The sequence below is a fragment of the Maniola hyperantus genome, chromosome 12 (assembly GCF_902806685.2).
Source record: "Maniola hyperantus chromosome 12, iAphHyp1.2, whole genome shotgun sequence".
NCBI classification, from domain to species: Eukaryota; Metazoa; Arthropoda; class Insecta; order Lepidoptera; family Nymphalidae; genus Maniola; species Maniola hyperantus.
In genome coordinates, this window is record NC_048547.1 from 269,858 (window position 1) to 293,965 (window position 24,108).

The 24,108-nt window shown below is 39.8% G+C and overlaps 1 protein-coding gene across 7 annotated transcripts in view; it reads left to right on the forward strand.

Annotated features, from left to right (window-relative positions):
- Nucleotides 1-24,108, forward strand: part of LOC117987153 (EGFR adapter protein-like) — a 107,624-nt gene that overhangs the window by 47,264 nt on the left and 36,252 nt on the right. For 6 of the 7 annotated variants that reach the window (XR_011237382.1, XM_034974114.2, XM_069502212.1 and 3 more), the window contains 2 exons: nucleotides 10,588-10,662; nucleotides 11,936-12,088. Coding sequence is in view for 6 of the 7 variants with exons in the window: in XM_034974114.2 (XP_034830005.1) it covers nucleotides 10,588-10,662; nucleotides 11,936-12,088 (228 nt within the window). In the remaining variant the exon portion in view is untranslated. Of the gene's footprint in view, nucleotides 1-10,587; nucleotides 10,675-11,935; nucleotides 12,089-24,108 lie in introns of those variants that run through there. The other variant, XM_069502214.1, reaches the window with a different exon arrangement.

Sequence of the window (24,108 nt, forward strand, 5' to 3'; positions counted from 1 at the left end):
ATCAGAGATCAATTTCACCATTAAACTTACGCAAGCAAAAAACAAAGAGCATTTCATCATCATCGTCATGATATACCCCTAGCGGGCTCACTACAGAGCACGGGTCTCTCCTCAATATGAGTAGGAGTTAGGGCATATTCCAATCACGCTGGGCCAGGTGCGGATTGGCAGAGTTCACACCCCTTGATAACAATATGGAGAACTCTCGGCATGCAGGTTTCCTCACGATGATAAATCGAAATTGAGTGATATTTCACTTCCGAAAAGTTAAAGGTGCGTTGCCCGGGATCGAACCCCCGACCTCTCCCGAATAGGAGGCGGACGTCCTAGCCATTATGGCGATCACGGCTATTCACAGCTAAGAGCATGCGGATTGAAGTTTATTTCAGCCTACTTGATAACATAATTAATATTGGTTAATTATCTTGAAAGGAAAAATAACTTTTTAACTTATTAAAAGCTGTTTTATGTACCTACTCAAAAGGATTGAAACTCACACGTGAAAACAAAATATGATATAATCTGTAGGTACATTATATAAAAATACTTATTCTGATTGATTACTGGACTGAGTAATCTATCTACGCTGTGCTATCGTAGGTTAGATCGGAAAAACCTTGAAATTTTGACATTTAAATTTTATTTTAACGCAGACACAATAAAAAAGCTTTTGGAAATTCCAGCACTGGGAATCAAATGGGGAATAAAGGTCTTCTTTGTCTTGTCTAAAAATTGACAACTTGGCTTAAATGATTGGGCAAACATACCCAACATTCTCTTTAACTCGGTTAGTATACCTAATATAATTTACATTATAATTACGTAACGTAGGTATAATCCCATTTCCACGGAGCGAAATAAATCCCTTTGTAATTAAAATCTTAATGTATGTAGAGCAGTACATCCGGTGAAAACCCTAGGATTTCGACTTTCGAGGGTCCTGCGCTAGCTTCTTAATTAAGATGAATGTGGAAAATCTCGAGGGTGTCTCGCTGATATAATGTTTTGTTTCGTCGGAATTAAAATATAGAACCGAGGTATTAGAGAGTGCGTAATTAGTAACCCAAGTGCTTACGTTATCAAAACATTTTGTTTGTGCGGATTGGCAGACTTCACACACCATTTGGGTACAATAGGGAGAACTCGCAGACATGCGGTTTCCTCTCACAATGTTTTCCTTCACCAATAAAGCGAGTGATATAACTTCGATAAGTTAGAAGTTGCGTGCCCGGGATCGAAGCCCGACCTCTCGAGTAGGAAGCGGACGTCTAACCTCTGGGCTATCACGGCTTTTTTCTGTGTAACAGAAACGGCCGTTTGTGTACGGAAAGTTGTACTTTGTAGTTACTCAAGTATTTCCAATAGCTAAAATGATAGGCTATTGTATTGTTGGTTACAATAAGTTTGTCGTACAAGTGCCAGTACCGTGCCCATATAACTTGAGCGCTGCACGTACTGACTCCCGGCAACATTAGCAATACGCACTTGAACTAAATAGTGCCTTCACCCCCCGCCCTCGCCGCCCTCGCCGCCCGCCCCGAGCGCGCACTAATGGCCCCGCGCCCGGAGCTGTGCCGCCCCAAGTCACTGCAGCTAGCGATCGCGTTCAAGCTATGAACTACCACCAGCCGTCATAGCCTTTTTTTTATCGCTGAGAAATGCGTTACACAACCCCACCCTTGTTGTAGGCTCTTCTCAGAACTGAGCGCGTTGGAACCCTCGTAGCTTAGTTTTAAGTTCGCGTAAAATTATCGCTATAAGTATCATCTTACAATCCAACAACCTACCATCAAAAAGTATAATATTATCACCTATTTTGAAAAAAAATTGACTTTTGATTTTTTGATAGCAGTTAATGTTCGCCTCCTATTCGAGAGGTTAGGAGTCTGATCCCGACCCCTAAATTTTCGACGGTTAAATATCACATGTTTAGCGATTGGCATGTCGTTGTAGCCTTGAAGTTTTTATGATTCCAAAATTGCTCAATGTGCCTTAAGAGTTTCCCTTCTTCTTCTTCTTCTTCTTCTTTTTCCTGACCTTATCCCACGCTCCTAGGGGTCGGCACAGCATGTCTTATACTTCCACTCATATCTGTTATCCGTCCACGCATTATCGGTATCCACCTTGCAAGCCTTTTCTTTGGTCTTCCTCTCCTCTTTTTTCCTTCCACATGCATATTAAGAAGTATTCAACTTAATAAAGAAATATTCTTCACTCGCTCCAACTTAAGGCTTAGTGCAACCCTGCTCTTCGCCTCCGGTCGTGAGCGTGGCAGGCACGCCGCGTCCCGGCGGCGGCGGAGAACACTCCGGTGAAGCGAGCCAGAGTGCACTCCACTCTACCTCAGCTTCCGAAACGTGGATTTATTCTACTGCCGAATACATGCATACTGGGCTTTTCTCAATTTTATTTACCGCAGCTAGATTATGTTCTGCGGGTAGGTATATTATTATTATTATAGGCTGATCTGCCCCGGATTTACTCGAGTGGAATTTTCGAAAATCAGTGAAGTGGATTGAATTTCCAGAAATCCTGAAACACATAGATACCTACTTCTTTATTTCTGCCCGAAAGCCAACCACCAAATTTTCGTAGATATAACTCAAAAACGACTGTTCTAGTAGTTGATAGAGATTGCTCGAACAGTTGACAAAATTGCTTGAGCAATCAATGCGAGTGCTATGTATAGTACGCGATGACAATCGAGGAGGGAACGCCCCGCACACCCGCACAACCCGCACACCCGCACACCCGCACACCCGCACACCCGCACACCCGCACAGCTCCCACACTAACCCGGTGCGGGCTGTCACGGACTATAGGTACTTAGTAAGTACCTATTTCATTAACTCACTGCTCTGTAGCCTGACATTGAATTGACCCTTAACACTTTCAGCGCTAGACACAGTTAAGGTAAATTTTTGGCTAATAGAAGCCCAAAAGTGTTGACTAAAGTGTTTACTCCAGACGCCTTTTAGCCTTTATTACAGTTGCAGACTGTTGGCAGATTCCTCTCAAGAGACGTATTAAATTTTCAGCAGCCCTCAAACTTTGCATGAGCTTCAAAAATTAAGAATATAAAATGTCTTTTTTTTTTAGCTACCATTTTTTTTATAATATCTAATTATAAACTGTGGAATCAACTCCCTTCGGCGGTGTTACCATTAGATTTCAACACGGGGTCAAATGATTGTGACGTCACATACCAGTATTTAATAGAAGCTTGCATACTAAGCGCGCGTTTTGACGTTTGATAAAAAGTTACTGATTTGACTATAGTTGTCCAATACCGGATCATGAGCCGAAATAATAACACACTTTTTTATTTATTTATTTATTTATAAAGGTTCCATTTTCGTACGAACTCTCGGACGCGCCAAATACCACTAGGGCTAGGCTATGGCTGAATATTATTATAGTAGAGTATGGCTAATGCAAAAAGATTTATATTTTAAAGATAAAGTAACACAGAATATCTATGGTAAGTTTATAAAAGAGGCGCGGAAAACCAGCTGTTTGCATGATAGCTGTAATGAAGCTATCCGGCTGAAGCTGGCTGAAGCCAGTGGCAGGCGGAAATGCACGACTCCATTGCAGCGTACAATGGACACTGGCCTAGAATCCAGATTCAAGCCTCCATTGCATATTCAATTATTGTTCCACGATCATCGTTCGGTACAAAGCACGTTAACGACTTTTGTTGTAACACTGTCTTGACTTTGTCGTGACGACAGGACAGAGACCCTCACTGTGAGTTTTAGATTACGCCCTCGTTACTAGAGTTTGCATCAATTAGCCACTTTGTATGGATAATTGAATTTATTTGTGATGTTATTTTATTTTATTTTATTTTATTCGTTTTTTGCAATCAACAGCGATATATACAATATAATTTTACATAATAACAGACTGAAAATAAGGCCAAACAGGATTACAATTTGTTACAGATTACGTAAATAGATATTAATTATAAATTTATAACAGTACGTTATAAATTTATAATTTATTTTATCAAATCAGCACATTATATTTTTATTGCTATATTTGTGGCCGGTCGTCTGACTTATATCATAACTAACTGATGCCCGCGACTTCCGGGTTAAAAGTAGCCTATGTCACTCTTTAAAAAAAACACGTCGAGCCATTGTTTCGTTTACCGATTTTGGGGATAATAATGTATTTTGACAACCAAGTTATTTTGCATAAGTAGCCAGGAGGCCTACTGACGTCGTTTGCGACGATCGCGATTATCTGATTGGCTAAAACACTTTAATTTATTATCGACTACATTGTATTGTTGCAGCGAGATACCATAAACTCAGCTAATCACAACTATTGATTTTGTAATAATGATTGATGCAGCTTTTGCGGAATAGGCCTGCAGGTGGAACTGGGTGACATATTATATTCTAAATCTAAATATATGAAAGGATTGACTGACTGACTGATGTATCAACGCGCAGTTCAAACTACTGGACGGATCAGTCTAAAATTTGGCATGCAGATAGCTAATTATGACGTAGGCATCCGTTAAGAAAGGATTTTTGAAAATACAACCCCTAAAGGGGTGAAATAGGCGTTTGAAATTTGTATAGTCCACGGGGACCACGGAGCATAAGCTAGTTATCTATAAATATCCACACAAAATCGGCAAAGAGTATAGAAACACTTCCGTTATGATAGAGCGATACTTTGTCGCTAGTGTGGTCGAACCCTTGCATTGTTCATTTTCCACATCTCTATTTTCTCATCGTTAAGCGTAAAAGTCGTTTGTATAATTTGTTTTTGAAATACTAAAAGCGTATAATGTCTTTGATTTAAATTATATGCCTCTTAAAATTCAATTGTAAATTTTTGTAATAATATATTTTTCGACAACCGCTCCGCTCTCCGCTCTCCGCTCTTCGTTACTCGCTCCATAGAAGCGTAGTTTGGTTCTCATTTAGCACAGCAAAAGACAGACAGATATAGCTGACAAAGTAAAAGCTTCATCAAAAAAAAATTACCGGGATGAAAAAAGAAGCAAACTTATTGCCAAGTTAACTTTAATCACGAGCGCTAATCGCGAGCAAAAACAACAGGCACCGCACAATCAAGCAAAGTGGACAAGAGGAGAGGGAGGGGGGGGGGGGGCAGGGCACTCTCATTAGACATTTTAATTAAGCCAGATCTGTCAGCCGCGCGATAGCTGTCCGTGTAGCCCTTCGGATACCGACTGCAATAAAAATATACCCTGTGCAGACGTGCCAACTTATTACTTACTGCTCCAACTTACTACCGCGTATATATTATGTGAGTTGGAACTGGCCAAGTCGTTCCGATTAAGTCTGAAATGATTAATTGTTAGGGTTCCGTACCTCAAAAGGAAAAACGGAACCCTTATAGGAACATTATATTATCATATTATATATATCATCATATTGTTGTCTGTCTGTCTGTCAAGAAACCTACAGGGTACTTCCCGTTGACCTAGAATCATGAAATTTGGCAGGTAGGTAGGTAGGTCTTGTAGCAAACATGAGGGCAAAATCTAAAAAACCGTGAATTTGTGGTTACATCACACAAAAATTAAATTGTGGTCATGAACTAATAATTAGTGTTTTCAATTTTCAAAGTAAGATATAACTATATCGTTTTAAAACAGATTTTCATTTATTTTTATACATCATAGTTTTTGATTTATCGTGCAAAATGTCGAAAAAATACGACTGTAGGACGGAACTCTCGGTGCGCGAGCCTGACTCACTTGGCCGGTTTTTTTATGATAATGGTGCTAAGGTTAGGATAGGCTTTGTTAAGAGTGCGTGCAGTCGCGGTGGTAAGTATCCATATTTCCCCCACGAAAAAAAGGTAATCGTAAAAGATAAGAATGTTAGTTGGGATAATAAATGCCGGCAGCTGACTAGTCGGCACGTGTATAAGAGCTTTAAGCGTAGCAAAGCGTTATTGTTTCAGACTTTACCTGACTGCAGTCACTAATTACGAGTCCTATGTTATGGATTGTTCAATGTACTGGAATAGACTGAATGTCGTTTAGGCTCATCGTTGTCTGCCCGTAAATAATATTTGGAGAATAATTAGTGGGATAAGTATCATCCAATTATTACACGGTACTGATGAAAGGCGAAATTTTTTTTTTGTTATTTTTACCCGACTACGGCAAAGCCAAAAGGAAGGGTTAAGATTTTAGCAGTCTATGTATGTATTTATGTATATATGTATGTATGTTTGTAACTATTTCGTGTGTTTTACTGTAGCGGCGAAACTACTGGACCAATTTGAATGAATGAGGTGTCAATCGATTCGTTATTATAGTATAGTCCTGTAGGGCGATTGTCTAAAACCGGCATCAATCATTATTACAATCTCAATTGTTCTGATTGGATGAATTTGTGCGATTCTTGTTGTAACAATGCATTGTGGCCAATAGTGAGCGAGCATTAACCAATCAGAGATGATTGCGATCGTGACATTGTAGCTGTCAAACAACCGCGGTAGGGCCACGGGTGACATAGACTACATTTTATACGAATAAAATTGATCCGACGGATGTTACATCAAAAAAAAAATTGGGTGTTCCCCAATTTATTTTTTATTCCATTAGGTACAAGTTAGCCCTTGACAGCTTTCTCACCTGGTCGTAAGTGATGATGCAGTGGATGCTTAATAAGGGGTCTAACTTGGAAGGGGTATTATCCGCACTGACCGGTGGGACAACCATTGAATTACTATGCACTAAGCCTTTACTTAAACACCACAGCATTCACCACTGCGTGATCGACGAGCAGGGCTAAGTACAACCGTATACCTAAATGTTATGGTCCGCGATTAAATGGAAATCGGGGTATGAGACGGGGGGAGTCTGCACCGGCTCGGTGCGGGGACTGTGCGAGTGTGCGGGGCGTTCTTTCCCCGATTGCTATCTCAACCTGTCGCGTACTATACAGACATACTTAGACCTGACAGCATCGATATAAATGACAAGATATGCCCAAGCGAACAAAATTTTTCACGGTTTTGAATTTGAACCAAATAAACCAGCGCCACCTCTTAGATACTAATCAACGACCCGTTTGAAATCCCAACGTCACTGAGGTTGCATTGGTGCTAAATAAACATTTTAGGACCAATGAGTTGGTGGCATTTTGCTTGTTCAGTGGCCCTGTCCTTACGAAGTAATATGCCTGACAGATCGCACCTCAAGCTCAAGGCTGTCGTAGTCAATTGTCAGCGAAGCGGCGATGTTGCGCCACACGACGGCCATTAGCATGCAAACTGGCCAGTGCCGATCCTCCAACCGTAACTCCTCGCCGGAAGCTGGAGACCTCACTACACGACCAATTTGAATAATGCCGTTTTAAAATTGCCTCTCTGCCTCCGGAAATTAAAGTATATTTTGTGTGTGTCTGACGTTCCGATTTTAGAAAGTAGGCTAGCTTAAACTCGTAGTTCATCATCATCATCTCAAACCGTTGCTGGCCTACTACTGAGCACAGCCGTCCTCTCAGAATAAAGAAGGGTGTAGGTGTAGACTAGCGACCACCACGCACGTCAAGTGTGAATTGGTAGACTCGCACACTTTTTAGAATATAATATTATGGAGAATTCTCAGGCATGCACGTTTCCGCACGATGTTTTCCTTTAAGTACTGTTTATACAAGACGTGATTACGTATTCATTAATTGCTTAAAACGCCTATGCCTCGACTAAACCTCGTAATGTTGTAATGTTAGGGGGGGGGGGGGCACAAGACACCATATAGACTAGACTAGATGATGCCCGCGACTTCATCCTTGAGGATTTAGATTTATAAAATCCCGTGGGGACTCTAATTTTATGGGATGAAAAGTAGCCCTTCCTTCATGTTCTGTCGCGGATGTAGGCTAACTCTGTGCCAAATTTCATCAAAATCGGTTGAACTGTTGGGCCGTGAAAAGCTAGCAGACAGACAGACACACTTTGGCACTTATAATACGTATTTTATAATAGTATCGATTGCCTGCTTATATTATTATTGGTGATGACAGTTTGCACATAGATAGGAAACTACCGAAACGCAACTTATTGCTAAGTAGCTAAGTAACTATCTTTACTTTTTAATTTTTAGATTCATTAACTTTCATGTTACGTGACGGCTTTAACTAGAACCCTGACTAAACAAAAAAAAATATAGACCGAGATTTAGAAAGCTAAAAAGCACCACTGTAGAACTGTATAGTCTGTAAATACAAACAAAAGCCTAAAGCCTTTATAGCGAGCCTTTGTGAGAGTAAATTTTCATCGAATGGCTCAAGGCGGATTTAATCACGGGCTTTAATCATGCCTATTGCAAGGCGTTAGGGCGATTTTGAGGATTCGCGAATAACAAACGAAATATCAAAAGACAAATAGGATAAATATATAATATACACCTACATAGTATAATATATTAAGTACTAGATGATGTCCGCGACTTTGTCCGCGTGGATCTATATTTTAAAATCCCATGGGAACTCTTTGATTTTCCGAGATAAATTAATGTACCTACCTAGGCAAAAAATCACGTCGATTCGTTCTCCGTTGCGATGTGATTGAAGAACAAACAAACACACTTTCGCATTTATAAAATGGGTATAACTAATATTAGTGAAGAGATAATGTGCATGTGTACAGCTCATCGGCTGTAGCAGACGCGGACGCCGGACGGCAGTTAACTATGGGATTTATTGCGAGTATCAGATCAGCGCGTATTAAGAAAAATCGTTTAATGACTTTTCCAGCCGAAGAACATGTACCTACTCGTATGTGGGAATAATAACAATTTAGTCACTCATTGCTTCTCAGTTGTGTACTTTTATTTTTTTAGGGTTCCGTACCTCAAAAGGAGAAACGAAACCCTTACTTTGTTGCTTGTCTGTCAAGAAACCTAAAGGGTTCTTCCCGTTGACCTAGAATCATGAAATTTAGCAGGTAGGTAGGTCTTATAGCAGACATTAGGGGGAAAATCTGAAAACCGTGAATTTGTGGTTACATCACACAAAAAAAATTATTAGCATTTTAAATTTTTGAAGTAAGATAACTATATCAAGTGGGGTATCATATGAAAGGTCTTCACCTGTACATTCTAAAACAGATTTTTATTTATTTTTATGCATCATAGTTTTTGAATTATCGTGCAAAATGTCGAAAAAATACGACTGTAGTACGGAACCCTCCTTGCGCGAGCCTGACTCGCACTTGGCCGGTTAAAAAAAAACTAAGTAGATGATGCCCGCCACTTCGTCCACGTGGATTTAGGTTTTTAAGAGTTCGTTATAGAATTGCATCGTTTTTGTTCGCCAGCTTCTCAATTATTACGAATGGTCATATTTTTAATTTCCATTTTCTCTTGACTTTTCAACGTAAGCTAGCAAAAAAAGAATAAGTATGTGAACCATCACTAGCAGCAAGTCAATTTCAACTTAACGCTAGTTGCTAAAACTTGTAGAAATGGTCATTGAGATGGCGATAACAGTACAAGTTTTGTTCCTAGTAGTCGTCTTCAACGCTCTCTCCATACAAACGTAGATTGGTTAGTCGAAGCGATTCTGTAGACACGTTCTAGAATAAACCTCCGAATACATCCATGAGTATACCCCGCGCTCTCTTAACGCTTAGCAAATAAAATATTGTCCCTTACTTAATTAAAATAAATACCCATTTCAGCCTAGAAAACTTCAATGAAAAACCTTTAAATTGTTTGTTCCTTTTCGCCCATAAGCAAATAAATTTACGCTCGGAGTAACAGTAGGTATTAATTAAGCTTAGGACAATTTATTTGTTGAGTTTTCTTATCTTCCTTTCATCGTACTTTTCTGGTCATAGCAAATATTATTTTAAATTTAAATTGATTCATGACATTGAACTATTGATTTGTGAGGTGCCGCGTAATTTGGGTCTTTTCCGTATTTTGTTCTAATAAATAATGAATGAATGAATAAAAATAATTTCTATTCCATTACACTTGTACAAGTAATTTTGTATCGTTAAATGCATCAACCTACCAATGCCTTTCCTACCGAGAAGAAGTAGCAAGAAACTTGGCGGTTGCTCTTTTCAAAGATTCGATATGCAATAGACCGTAGAACGTAGGTAGGTATATCAAATTTAACCATAAATGTCAAAACATATAAAACTGAGTTTAAGTTGTGAGCAACAAGACTATCCTCCATTCTGTACCCTGTTCAGGGAGACGTAAGAAACCGCACGTTATATAGCCAAAATGTCAGGATGATGCGTTTCCGGTGCGTTGCAGCGCCGCACCGCTGTGGGTCCCTGAACACGGGCATTGCGTTGCCTGCTACGGCAAAAAGTATGGCATTACAACGCACCACCCTTCCCCACCTCGTCTCTCTGGCCCCAAGTCCGTTGTACCTGCGGTGCGGCGCCGCACGACGTTGTAACGCATCGTGTGGCATGGTACAGCGATTTCTATGTAGAATGGCGCAGCGGCACCGCTCAGGCGCCGCATCGTCAACGCAACGCATCGTGTGGCTTACTCCTTACTTTTGTCCTCTGTTTTTGTTTTGGTTTGGTCATTGGACTGTATGTGTGTCTGTTTGTCCGCAGGAGAGCGCGCACGCGGTGCCGGTGCTGGTGGTGGTGGCGCTCACGGGGGTCAAGGTATGCGACCCCGACGACCAGGTAAATACATAGGTACATTGCTGTTATATCTCTTACGTTACCTACCTATTGCGTCGGTGCATAAGTTCCTTCGTTATCATATCATAATCATTTTTTTTAATATTATATACCTAGGTATACTTTTATTTGCTTCCTGATAGAGCACGGATACCATATAATTTTATATCCTGTTATATTATGGTAAGGTAGTTGATGCTGGTGGCCGGGTGTTCGACCACCGATGGGCAAAAAGGTTGTCAAAAATGTACAATTTTGGTCAATTGAAAACTTTCATTCAACGGTTCCAAATTGAGGAAAAAATAAGTTTTTTGTGTATAACATCACAATATTGTTTTGGAAAAAAATAATTTCACTAAGAGCGAACGAAGTTATGTACCTAATGACAAGAGCGAACGAAGTTATGTACCTAATGACAAGAGCGAACGAAGTTATGTACCTAATGACAAGAGCGAACGAAGTTATGTACCTAATGACAAGAGCGAACGAAGTTATGTAGGTACCTAATGACAAGAGCGAACGAAGTTATGTACCTAATGACATACCATTATCTAAATATATAAAAGGAAAAGGTGACTGACTGACCGACTGACTGACTGATCTATCAACGTACAGCTCAAACTACTGGACGGATCGGGCTGAAATTGGGCATGCAGATAGAGGGCTATTATGACGTAGGCATCCGCTAAGAAAGGATTTTTGGAAATTCAATCCCTAAGGGGGTGAAATAGGGGTTTGAAATTTGTGTAGTCCACGCGGACGAAGTCGCGAGCATAAGCTAGTTTTCACATAAATGTAATTTTTAAAATCGTACAATTTGTATCTTTTTTAGACTCTATTTACAAGAAAACAGCGGTAGGTACTTTTTTCGAAAAAATGCACATCCGATCCGGAATTTTTCGAGGTGCTTAATTTAATCAATATAATGTCCATTATAAATACTATCTGTCCCGGCTTACTCACGTGTGCACGCGCCGCGGTTTTGACGGTCAAAACCGCGGCGCGTGCGCGGACGGACTCCCTTGAAAAAGGACCCCGGATGGGTTCGAAACTAGTCGGGCTAACGTCGACTACACACGTGAGTAAGCCGGGACAGATAGTATTTATAATGGAAATCACTCACGGTAGTTTAAACGCTAAAATAATGTCCATTTTCAAATCCACGTTGGAAGAATTACATTTTTAAAATTTCTTTCACCGCGAGATACCCGCTTCATTTTTTTTTTGTTTTACAGTGTTATTAGGAAATAAAGAGTGTGTCTGTCTGCATGTACAGAGTGTGCGTATGTCGCACGCGCTGCGGCGGATCTCGTACGCAACGTGTGAGGCTGCGCGCGCGCTGTTCGCGTTCGTGGCGCGCGAGCCGCGTGCCGAGCCCGCCGCGCAGCTCTGCTACTGCCACGCCTTCGAGACTGACACACCCGCACAGGTAAGCTTCTATCTCTAGCGGTGGCCATTTTAGCTAAGATCCCTTGTTCCTAATTTACAGCCAGAAACTGTGAAAGTTGGTATCCTTAAGTGGTCTGAAACCAATTTCAAACCCATATTCGACACAAGTTTCAATAAACATGCCTTTTAGAATAGCAGGCAATCCACGAGGGAGAGAAACTAGCCATCAATAAATACATAGCAGTAGAAAGTTAGTAATCTACATCTCAAGCTGATGGGCGCCGGCGCCGGCTTATTGGACTGCGGCCGATATTGCATCGGCTCCAGCATCTGTGAATTTGCAACAAGTTACAAGCTTTTGACGATTTTTACCTTGATGATAAAAAATACACCCAATTGGATTGGCCTCGTAGTTTGGTCCTGTATATGGAGTATGGACTGACTAGTTTATGCTCGCGACTTCCATTATTAGTTGTTTTAAGTTTTTGTATTGTTTAGTCGTTTGTTTATATTAGAGTAGTTCGTTCATACTGTGTCGCCCTAGTTGTAATGTTACGCTGTGAATAGTGTAGTAGATTACATATTTGCCAATTTTGCGAGATTTAAGTCGGTATTTTAACTGTTAATATGTAATTGCTTACTGTCCCAAATAAAATAAAGACTTCGTCCGCGTGGATTACACAAGTTTGAAACTCTATATCAACTAATTAGTTAATCCATACTAATATTATAAATGCGAAAGTGTGTCTGTCTGTCTGTCTGTCCGTCTGTCTGTCTGTCTGTCTGCTAGCTTTTCACGGCCTATCCGTTTAACCGATTTTGACGAAATTTGGTACAGAGGTAGCTTGCATCCCGGGGAAGGACATAGGCTAGGACATACTTTATCCCGGAAAATAAAAGAGTTCCCACGGGAATTTTAAAAATCATAACTCACACGGGCGAAGTCGCGGGCATCACCTAGTAAGCAATAACTCTTACGTCTTCCACCTTGCACCAACCCCCATCAGTTAGCATTGCACTTGCGATTATTATCTACGTGCAAACTTGTGACTAGTGGTACTTAGAATTTAGAGCTTAGGATACGGTCGTATCGAGAGCGATATGATACTATACGAGCTGTTCAAGCTGTTACAGCGAAGCTAACCTGTTTAATTTTGACTTGCAATCAATTTTGTTGTGTGTGCTCACTGCTCAGAAAAGCTAGAGGTGCGTACCCAGGACAAACCCCGTTTTGTATATCTCGAAAATTTGGAGTTTTCGTTAGTTTCGTCAACTTTTAAATTCTTCCCGATGCCTATTTCACATTGATTTCGCTAGAGATACTGACTTACCAAATTTTATTTCGAAAACTGCCTTCCGAACTTTAAATGGAATTAGATTTTATAGTGAACCAAGCTTCTATTGTAGGTGCATGGTTTCTGGAAATGAAAAGGACATCCGGCTGAGTTTGTTGTGGGCTTCTGCTCAGACCAGGGCGCGTTTGGAACAATAGCAATAATTAATAATTATCAGCATTATATCAATTATCTTACTTTAACAATAATTGATAATCGAAGAGTGTACAAAGTTACCCACCGATTTTGAATAAATAACTTTGACTTACGTACATAATTTTTCTAAAGTAAGTATATATCTTAATCCCAATCACTTGACGGTACTACTTAGCTAGTTACAAGTAAGTAGTTTCGGGAAAGAATTTTAAATATAGTCGTTCAAGTTAGACTAGCTGTACCTGCATGTTCTGTCACGCGATATAAGCCGCGTCCGCCGCCGAGGGGATTATCATAGCTAATTACCATGTCGACATCGTTCCCGTGAGGTAAGCGGCTTATATGTGCGACTACTTCTTGTTGTGGTACCATCTATTATTCCATCTACTTCACTTCGTTCGCTACGATATTTAATAATTGTTTTGGTTCAAAGTCAGTCACGAAATCTATTTCTGCATTTTAATAATCATAATCATAATCATAATCATTTATTTATTTTGCTCAGATATGATAGGTACATGTAAATTATTTACATGGGGTCTTAAAAGTTAGGTAATCAGTTACATATCCTGCCAAGCATGGCGTGCAAAATTATTTCTAAATTATCTTCATAAATTATCTAATTTCATTAATATTGTTATGTCATCACTCATCATTTAAATGTTTTTAATAATTCAAATGTCTATTTCTATGCATGCATTATTTAAAATTTGTCATTAAAAAAATCATTAACACTATAATAAGTTTTATTTAGTAGAAAACTAAACCAATAACTTCTAAAAGATCTGATTCTAATTGTTTGTAACTATGTGGTAGCTGATGCCCGCGACTTTGTACGCGTGGTTTTAGGTTTTTAAAAATCCCTTGGGTACTCTTTGATTTTTCGGGATAAAAAGTAGCCTGTGTCACTGTCCGTGTCTTAAAGTACACCCATGCAAAAATTACGTAGATCCGTTGCTCCGTTGCGACGTCATTGAAAGACAAACCAACAAACAAACACACTTTCGCATTTTTTTTGAAAAATTCAATATTGTGGCGGCTGACAAATGTGGTAATTTTACTTTGCGATTTTTTTTGTAGATACCTACTCGTTGGTAGTAATAGCATAAAATAATGACAGATGATAATCGATAAAGTTGTTAATTCCACAATGATTCGACTAGAAATGCCTGAGGCGGTCGCACATTCCAGCACGCGACCTTGCCGCGGAGGGGGAGAAGGGGCGGGCGCGAATTCCTTTGCCGCATTCAGTTCGTTTCACTTAAAAGACTTGACCTTGTACCTGTGCAGCAGGCGATTGCACTGTCATTACCAGTAGTCTTTTGAGTAAAACATCGTGCTCAGCACAGTTGCAAGTTGGCTTCGCGCAAGCCCTTGCCGCCATAACTCTCGGTAGAGCATTGAAACGTCACTGAAGCCAAATGAATGATGAAACGATCTTGATGAACTACCTCCATCACAACTGGAAAAGTTGAACAATTATAGTTTTTTAACGTTGATACACTAAAAACCAAGATCTATATTAAATACATATTGCTTGGCCTATAATTAAACTGTAAGCAATTTTAGATAGGTACATTGAGCCGTGGCCCGTGATAGATTAGCGACTAAGACGTCTGCCTTTTATTCGGCAGACGTCTTAGCCGCTAATCGATCCCAGGCACGCAACTTTTCGAAGTAATATGCGTTTTAAACAATTGCTTTAACGATGAAGGAAAATATTTTAAGGAAATCTGCAATCTGCATGCCTGAGAGTTCTTCATGTTCTTAAAGGTAATATATGAAGTCTGCCAATCAGCACTGGGCTAGCGTGCCAATCAGCACTGGGCTAGCGTGCCAATCAGCACTAGGCTAGCGTGCCAATCAGCACTGGGCTAGCGTGCCAATCCTTTTCCTAATTCAATTTTTCCTATTTATGGACAAAAGCTACTTTTTACCCCGGAAAATCAAAGAGTTCCTATGGAATGTTTGAAAAACCTAAATCCACACAAACGATTTTGCCGGCATCTTCGATCTCAGCTTTTTGTATCAAATATCAACGGTGTGGAATTAAAATTGTATTGAATGTAAATTCGTTTCTCATTAAGTAGGCTGCAGGAGGCGGGGCGGCGGGGGAGGCGGGTCATCAACCGCTCGTCCTCGGCTCGCAAGTCGCCGCATGCGACTCGAGTCGCGAAAATAAAAAGCGATTTTACAACACAGGTGCGCGGGCGCAGCGCGGCGCTCGCGTTTCCCATTCCATTGTACTCGCGCCACTTACCGTGAAGGCTTTGCAAGTTCACTAGTGACGCGCCAAACGGCTCACTGGAAGAAACATATTCATTTATTTTTACATATTATTTTTGCACATAAGCATCATCATCATTATCATCGTCAACCGATAGACGTCCACAGCCGGAGATAGGTCTTTTGTAGGGACTTCGACACGCCTCGGTCTTGCGGCGACTGAATTTAGCGCCTCCATTGCGATTCAATTGATGTTTTGACATCTTCAAACGCTACGCTTTCTGGTGTGAAATCGCCATTATCGCCTTTTGGGACTCTAAATCTATTAGCATTTTACGGCGCAACTATTTAACCAATTTTGACCAAATTTGGTAAAATCTAACTTGCATCCCGGAGAAAGACTACTTTTTATCCCAGAAAATCAAATAGTTCCCACGGGATTAAAAAAATCTAAATCCCATCGGAGAAGTTAAAGGCAGAATTGGTTCAGAGATAGCTTGCATCAAAAAGACACTACTTTTCATCCCAGAACATCAAAGAGTTCCTACGGGATTTTTAGAAACCTAAATCTACACGCGTGAAGTGGCGGGCATCGGCTAGTTTTAAATAGAATAAAATTCAAACTCGTGAAATATCTTGACCTGAACACGACGAGAACACACATGTTCTCAGTAGTCGATTGAGTCGGTGAGCCGTTTGAACGAAAGATTTACAATAAGTGATGCAGTTCATTTTTATCTTTCGTTGGCACTTCCCTTCAACTTTTACAAGTTTAGTAGAAACAAGTTCTCGGCAACGACCAGTTTTCGTCTTTCAGTATCAGTTGTCAGTCGGCATGCGTGGGGAGCGGACGTGTTGTGTGAACTCATAGTGGGGTTTACGTTAAGTGCAGTGATTGATTGTTCGCTTCGCGTGTTATTGTGTTGTGACTGACCGACGGCGTACCTATCGTGGGAGCCTAGTTCCCTGCCACATGCAGCTTAAACTTTAAACACGCTATGTAAGAAATTACACTTTTTACCATTACTTTGATAAACTTTTTATCCTGGTGAACCAGTGGTTAGAATACGTGAACATCAAGGGTCGTGGGTTTGAGTCTCGGATAAACATCTTGGAAGCTTTCTTTGGTTGCATTTATTGAGCTTTTTGGCCGTGATAGCCTAGTGGTTAAGACATCGTCTTCCTGTTCGGAAGGTCGGGAGCGCGATCCCGGACACGCATGTCCTACGCTACGCTACGCGCTTGGCGTCTTTGCCGGTAGGGTGGTAACTAGCCACGGCCGAGGCCTCCCAGCAGACAACTAACTATCAACTAATTATCAAGTTTAGTACTTATTATTATCAACATTATGTCATGTTGTCTAATTCAACAAAATGACGACAGTGGTAATAGAGACGCTCCGCAATACCGCAAACCCGCACGTCACCCGCGCTATCCCGCACTGGGTCAGTGCGGGCGCCGTGCATGTGTGCGGGGCGTCCCCACCCCGATTGCCATCTCGACCTGTCGCGTACTATACCTACCCATTTTGAAAATAAAAGGCTTTGGGCGTTTGTACACTCATCAAGTCATCAGTCATCCGTACTCGGTTCGTATCCGTGATTCTTCCCTGAAGTGGCCGTCATACAAATACGAAGGTAGGTACTCATTCGATTCGTATTTTTACGGAATCCGTGATTTCACGGACGAGTGCACGATCGCTTTGAGACTTTGTAACCTGCAAAACTGTTTTTATAAGCCTTAATACCTAGTTCTTTCTTCCATTTAAATAGGTAGGTATAACTACGAGAAAGTTATTAATGTTTGAAGTTTCTTCTCGTTGAAACTTTGTGCAAGTTAGCTACTTATGTAGTCTGCCTCAGAAGTCCGCCTTCTGAAGCCTTCCGCGATGGTTTATTGTCTTTAGAACAAGCCTACGCTGTGCTTATTAAGCTCTTTCTTATGGACTGAACAACGGTAATGAAACTTTAGGTTTAACAACTTCCTACACATTTTTTATTTTTTTTACTTTAAACTAAATTGTGTGCTTTCTTCTTTAGAAAAGAAGGTAGGGTTGGTATTTTCTACCTACTCGCAAATATTTTATTGAATTTACGTCTTGTGGGTTTGTCCTTCAATCACGTTGCAATGGTGCGACGGATTGACGTGATTTTTGCATGGGTATAGATTTAGAACTGGACAGTGACATAGGCTACTTTTTATCCCACGGGATTTTCAAAACCTAAATCCACGCGAAGTCGCGAGCATCAGCTAGTCATAAATAACATCATCTATAACTAGCTGATACCCGCGACTTTGTCCGCGTGGAATTGGTTTTTAGGGTTCCGTACCTCAAAAGGAAAAACGGAACCATTATAGGATCACTTTGTTGTCTGTCTGTCTGTCTGTCTGTCAAGAAACCTACAGGGTACTTCCCGTTGACCTAGAATCATGAAATTTGGCAGGTAGGTGGGTCTTATAGATGGCTTTAGGAGAAAAATCTGAAAATTGTGAATTTGTGGTCACATCACACAAAAAAAATTAAATTATGGTGATAAACTAATAATTAGTATTTTCAATTTTCCAAGTAAGATAACTATATCAAGTGGGGTATCATATGAAAGGGCTTCACTTGTATATTCTAAAACTGATTTTTATTTATTTTTTGGTAGGTATAATAGTTTGTGATTTATCATGCAAAATGTCGATAAAATACGATTGTAATACGGAACCCTCAGTGCGCGAGTCTGACTCGCACTTGGTCGGTTTTTTTTTCAAAATCCCGCGGGAACTCTTCGATTTTCCGGGATAAAAAGTAACCTATGTCACTCTCCAGGTCTTTATCTATACCCATGAAAAAATCACGTCAATCCGTTGCACCGTTGCGACGTGATTGAATGGCAAACCAACAAACCAACAAACAAACACACTTTCGCATTTATAATAAGGGTAACTTCCGATATTGGTATGGCACCCCTAGCGGACCCCCGCCGGTCCCCGGGGGGCCGCGACAAAGCACTACCTGATCTTTTAATTACAAACTAATATAGCCTTTGTTTGCCCAGCGCTGGCCCCTCCACAATGCGTCCTGTCGCTTGGCGTGGACCTTTGTTACTTTTGTTTCGTACATTCACTTTTGTTTCCAAAGTTAGCCTTTATAACTGTTTACAATGTGTTTATTGCGCTTACAGCTGCAGCTTTTGATTATGGACAGAGTGGATAGCTATAGATATAGGTAGGTAATAATGCCATCTTGACCTGTCGCGTACTCTAGGTAGGTATGAGTGACAGAGACAACGCTCTACGAAGCCGAAATCTATTTCTAAAGGTCGATTAATATTTCCTGCTGGCTACTGTACTACAGTCTACAGTTTAGAAGGAAATAGCAGATTTGTAGAGCAGTGTCTCTGTCGTTGAGACCGACAAAACGTCATATTATAGGTATGAGTGACAATGACAACGCTTTACAAAGCCAAAATGTCATTCTAAAGGCCGATGTACATTACTTTCGGCCGCGTAAGTAGGTACTTGCCTTCTTAGAAAAACAAGCACGGTTGGACAGAGATCGAACAATAACCGTGATTAGCCGCACAAGCCATCGCACAGATGCACACAGATACGCACAGATGCACACAGATGCACAGTTGCACAGAGCACGCCGGATCGCTGCGGAGGGAAACAATGCACCCATCAAAGGGAATGAGCATAGGCGATAAGGCTGCCTACAGACTACAGACTTAAAAAAGGTTTTGTTTGTTTTTGCTTAGTTCATAGTGGCTCGAACAGGGTTATGCAAAACTTGAAGACTGACGTTCAAGAAAAGAAGTAACTTCAATGTATTATTAGTATGGATAAAATAAATATAATAAAGTCAATAAGTCAAAAGTCAAATGATTTATTCAAAATAGGTAATAAATTACTCGTATTGATTGTCTGGTATGGTGTTAGATTTGTAAGATATAGTGGTGATAATTATTACGCAAACTTAAAACTAAAGCTACGGGTTCCAAACGCGCCCAGGTCTGAGAAGAGCCCACAACAAACTCAAATATTATATGTACAGACAACCACAGCCTGACTCCCCTGAGCCTGACCCGGTGGATCTGTAAACCAAAATTGTGCATAGGTATAATGTACTGCCTACATAGTTTCTCTATATGAACGAAAGAATTCTATATTAAAGAAAGGGGTTTGAGAACTTCCAACGAAATTTTAAAAACTTAAATCTAAGCAGACCAAATCGCAAGCATCAGCAAAGTTCAAATTAAATCCCATAGCTAACTATATCCTTATTTGAATTTTTCACCCTTTGCAAAAAATTAAGTTTGCCTTTTGGCTATAGATTTATCTTCGGCGGCAAAAATCCTAGAATGTACGCCTATCATAGGGTATTGGGTATCGGCCTCCGGGCTGCAGGGGCCAGAGCAGATAAGTAAACAGGCTTGCGAGTACGGGGGACAGCGGGGCTTAGCCGGCGAGGGATTATGGGGACTGGCTTAGTTCCAAGATGGACATTTAAGCCTTCCATTTCGGGGCTCAGTCATATCGGTTACTTTCAAAATACTATTCAAATATGTACCTACATAATCTATATATATATAAAAGGAAAAGGTGACTGACTGACTGAATGACTGACTGACTGACTGACTGATCTATCAACGTACAGCTCAAACTACTGGACGGATCGGGCTGAAATTTTGCATGCAGATAGCTATTATGATGTAGGCATCCGCTAAGAAAGGATTTTTGAAAATTCAACCCCTAAGGGGATAAAATAGGGGTTTGAAATTTGTGTAGTCCACGCGGACGAAGTCGCGAGCATAAGCTAGTAATCTATAATATTATTTATCCTTGGCTTCTTCGGGATATATTCATTAAGATAACTACATTATGTTAAATTATTAAAAAAAAATGGCAATACAATGAGGACTGCTGACAGAAGTGACATAAATACTGCAGTAGTTTTTTTTTAAATTTTAATTTACATAATAATTTGTAACTAGCTGCCCCGGCGAACTTCGTACCGCCTAACAGTCAATTCTCAGACAATTTTTTAAATTTTTCTCTCCGTAAGAACCATCCTCGTACTTCAAGGAATTTCAGCTGTCCTCGAGATTTGCGATCAGCAACACATTTAGCGATTCATTTTTATATAATATAGAGATTAGTACTTACCAAAAATTATTAACTTTCTTTCTATCTTTCTAAATTATTAACATTTTCTAACGGCTAACTTTCTGGCACTGCTGTCGCTGAAGTAGACAACTAAGTAATTCAATACCATGCGTGTATTAAAAATTAAACCTTAATTAAAACTAATAAAATTAGCAAGGCCTTGAAGTTTCATCTATCTCAAAATCGCCCAACGCGCTTTTCACTGTTGTTGAAGAATTCGTAAACAATAGAAACAGTAGAAAAACACGACAAAAAGGATAAGATTGCAGAAAGCTGCGTCTATCGTCCCAAGTCTAGACGCTAGACAGTGCGTCAGGCAAACAGACCATCTGGAAGAGGCTCAGGCTGACGGATTACGGAGCTGTGATCTGAGACAAGCTTGAGATATTGGACTCTACATAATACCATCTATATTATTTGACTGTATAGGTAAGTAGGTACTACGTAGACTCATTTTCATCCTAGCTTGTTCCCGGCATTGAACCAGGATCTTCTTATTATTCTAGACGCATAGGTGACATTTACTAGGAATTAACACAGGAGGTATAATGTTATCTCATTATGTGTAATGTAGACGACATCATAGGTAGTAGAAAGATGTGGACACAATATGGAAGTTGGAACTAGGAATCAGCTTACTTACATTATAGGTACCTATCTTGTGTAGGCGATTTTCATTTGAAGATCTGCCTACTGATTCGCTCACTCAGCGTTTAGCATTAAATTATAGTCACCGAGCTCATTTGACATTTAATTTTAATCAAATGAACTCGGTGGCTATCAGTCGGTGTTAGACACTGAGTTAGCGAATCATAATAGGTATTATAGTCTCCCTATAAGCAAGATGTCCAAGTTTGACCTCAGATTTTCATCATTTTAGACTGCGATCTTTTCAAATTCACCTAATTCTAATTCAATTCACCTCCAGTTTTACCTATAAGTAGAGACGCTTTAGTCTTTAGGTATATATAAATATTCAAAGTCGGTCTGTGTCCCGGCTGGCGTCCATTTCTTTCGTTTTATAGCGCAGAACGTCCTTGGCAGCAGGCCTTCGTGTTTTATGGCTCTTATTTTTCTTTTATTGTGCTTTGAGGGCCTTAATAAAATGGATTTTTTGCTACATAGTTATTGTGTAACTACGATATGTCTTTGATAGAATCTCTTCGGCATATTTTATTCGATTATTTTGGCTGCAATTTTTTTATTGAATTTTGTTATTGCAATGAAACTTAGCTGGCGACTATGGCAAATTCAAAAGGAAGGGTTAAGATATTAGCAGTCTATGAATGTATGTATGTAAAAATGTCTGTATATATTCCACTGTAGCGCCTAAACACTGAGCCGATTTTAATGGGGTGCCAATCAAATCATTATGGTCTCGCATTGTTGTTTTATATGAACAAAATCAATATGGTAGATGTTACATCCAAATAAGTCTCTGATTTTTTTTGCTATTGTAATATCGAGTGGGAGTCAAATGTTAAAAACCTTAACCATTAATAGAAATGGATGGCAGTATAACATTGATGTACCAACCTGATAAATACGCAGAAGCTCTAAATAAATATTTGACCACATTAACGTCTTGAGTCACTCTCAAAAACACTCTTATCTCTACTTGTATTTTTAATGTATACCTTCTAAAGAGTGAAGATAAAGGCAATTAAAAACAAAATATGTACAGACTACGAGCTGGATGGAAACGCTCGCGCTCTTCTGATAATGCCTTCCGAAGATAAAACTTGAAAGTTAAATGATAAGTTTTGATCGCTTCGTGTTACTTTTAATAGCGTAAGTATTATACTCGACGAGTCGTGCGTCAACACGAGACATGCCGAGATTTAAGTTACGAAGTGGCTGGACTGGAGGCCACATTTGATTAGTGAAATTATCCGGTCCTTTAATTAGCTTTTAAAATTTACTTCTTAATGCGTCGCCATTTTGATTTATTATTAGGTAGACTATCCAAAGAAAGGAGGGGTTCAGTTTCTGAAAACACAACACTTCTTCTGACTTTCTCCACCACAACTTCTAAATGCCTGTACTTACAGATTTGGATGTACCTAAGGATATTGTTAGAATCCTTACATCATCCCTAAAAGAAGTTTTTGAAAAATGTTTGTAATTGTTATACCTATTCAGAGTTTTGATAACCCCGTAAGGTTGCCGGTCTATCAGTGTTTTTACAGGATATATTTGGTAGAGTGTGCTCAGGAGCTGTTCGATCTTGTCCCCCCCTCTCACCTTTCTACCACCGTAGTCCGTACCGCAAGACGCCGTAAGTTTCCATCTCTATGTATCTCGTCAACATTCCACATAGGTACGCGTACGGAATGCTTTGCGTCATCGTTCCTTATACGCATGCCTAGGGTCTGGATTTGGAACTCTGGAATACTCTTCCGAGATCAGTGTTTCCTGCAAGTTATAATCAGGGTATCTTTAAGTATATCAAGAGTGCCTTCCCATCTTAGGCCAAATCATCACTTCCACTTTCATGATGTGGCCTATCATGAAAAAAAACACTTTTTGTTTATTTTTGGTAGGACAAAAGTGTTTTTAATTGTTTTAATTACAACCTGTTTTATAATAATATTTGACTAGGTGATGAACACGGATATAAGTTTCTGAAACTTCATGGGAACTCTTTGAGTTTCTAGGATAGACTGTGTTATTTTTCGGGATCCAAGCTATCTCTGATGCAAGCATTTATATCAGCATGGACTGTAGATGTTTGGATGATAACTTATTGTTAGATAAAACATTGAATTAAACTTTCACAGATTCTGGAACAAAAAGCACAGTACATTCGATTTCCTCGCTTAATGATTTAATTGATGTAAAAAGTAGAGAATTCCCAACATCGCACCGAACCTGCTCAGCGAGGCAAGTGTAACAAATGGGCATAATAACTCAATCGGGTTCGAACCTCGGACCGATGCGGCCTCGCGGTACTTGTGCGAGATAGTCGACGTTGCAGTTTACTTTTTATGTCAAGTGCTTTAAAAGCTATTATACTTTATTCTCATTGTAGATTTTTACATGTTTCGTATTCATGTATTTTGTTTTAAAATAGACTTTATTTGTAGGGAACCAGAATTTAAAATTACGTTAGGATATTCAATTATTTTTCCATTTTAATTGTTTCTCGATTTTAATGACAATGTAGATAGCAAGATGGGTATAGGTTATA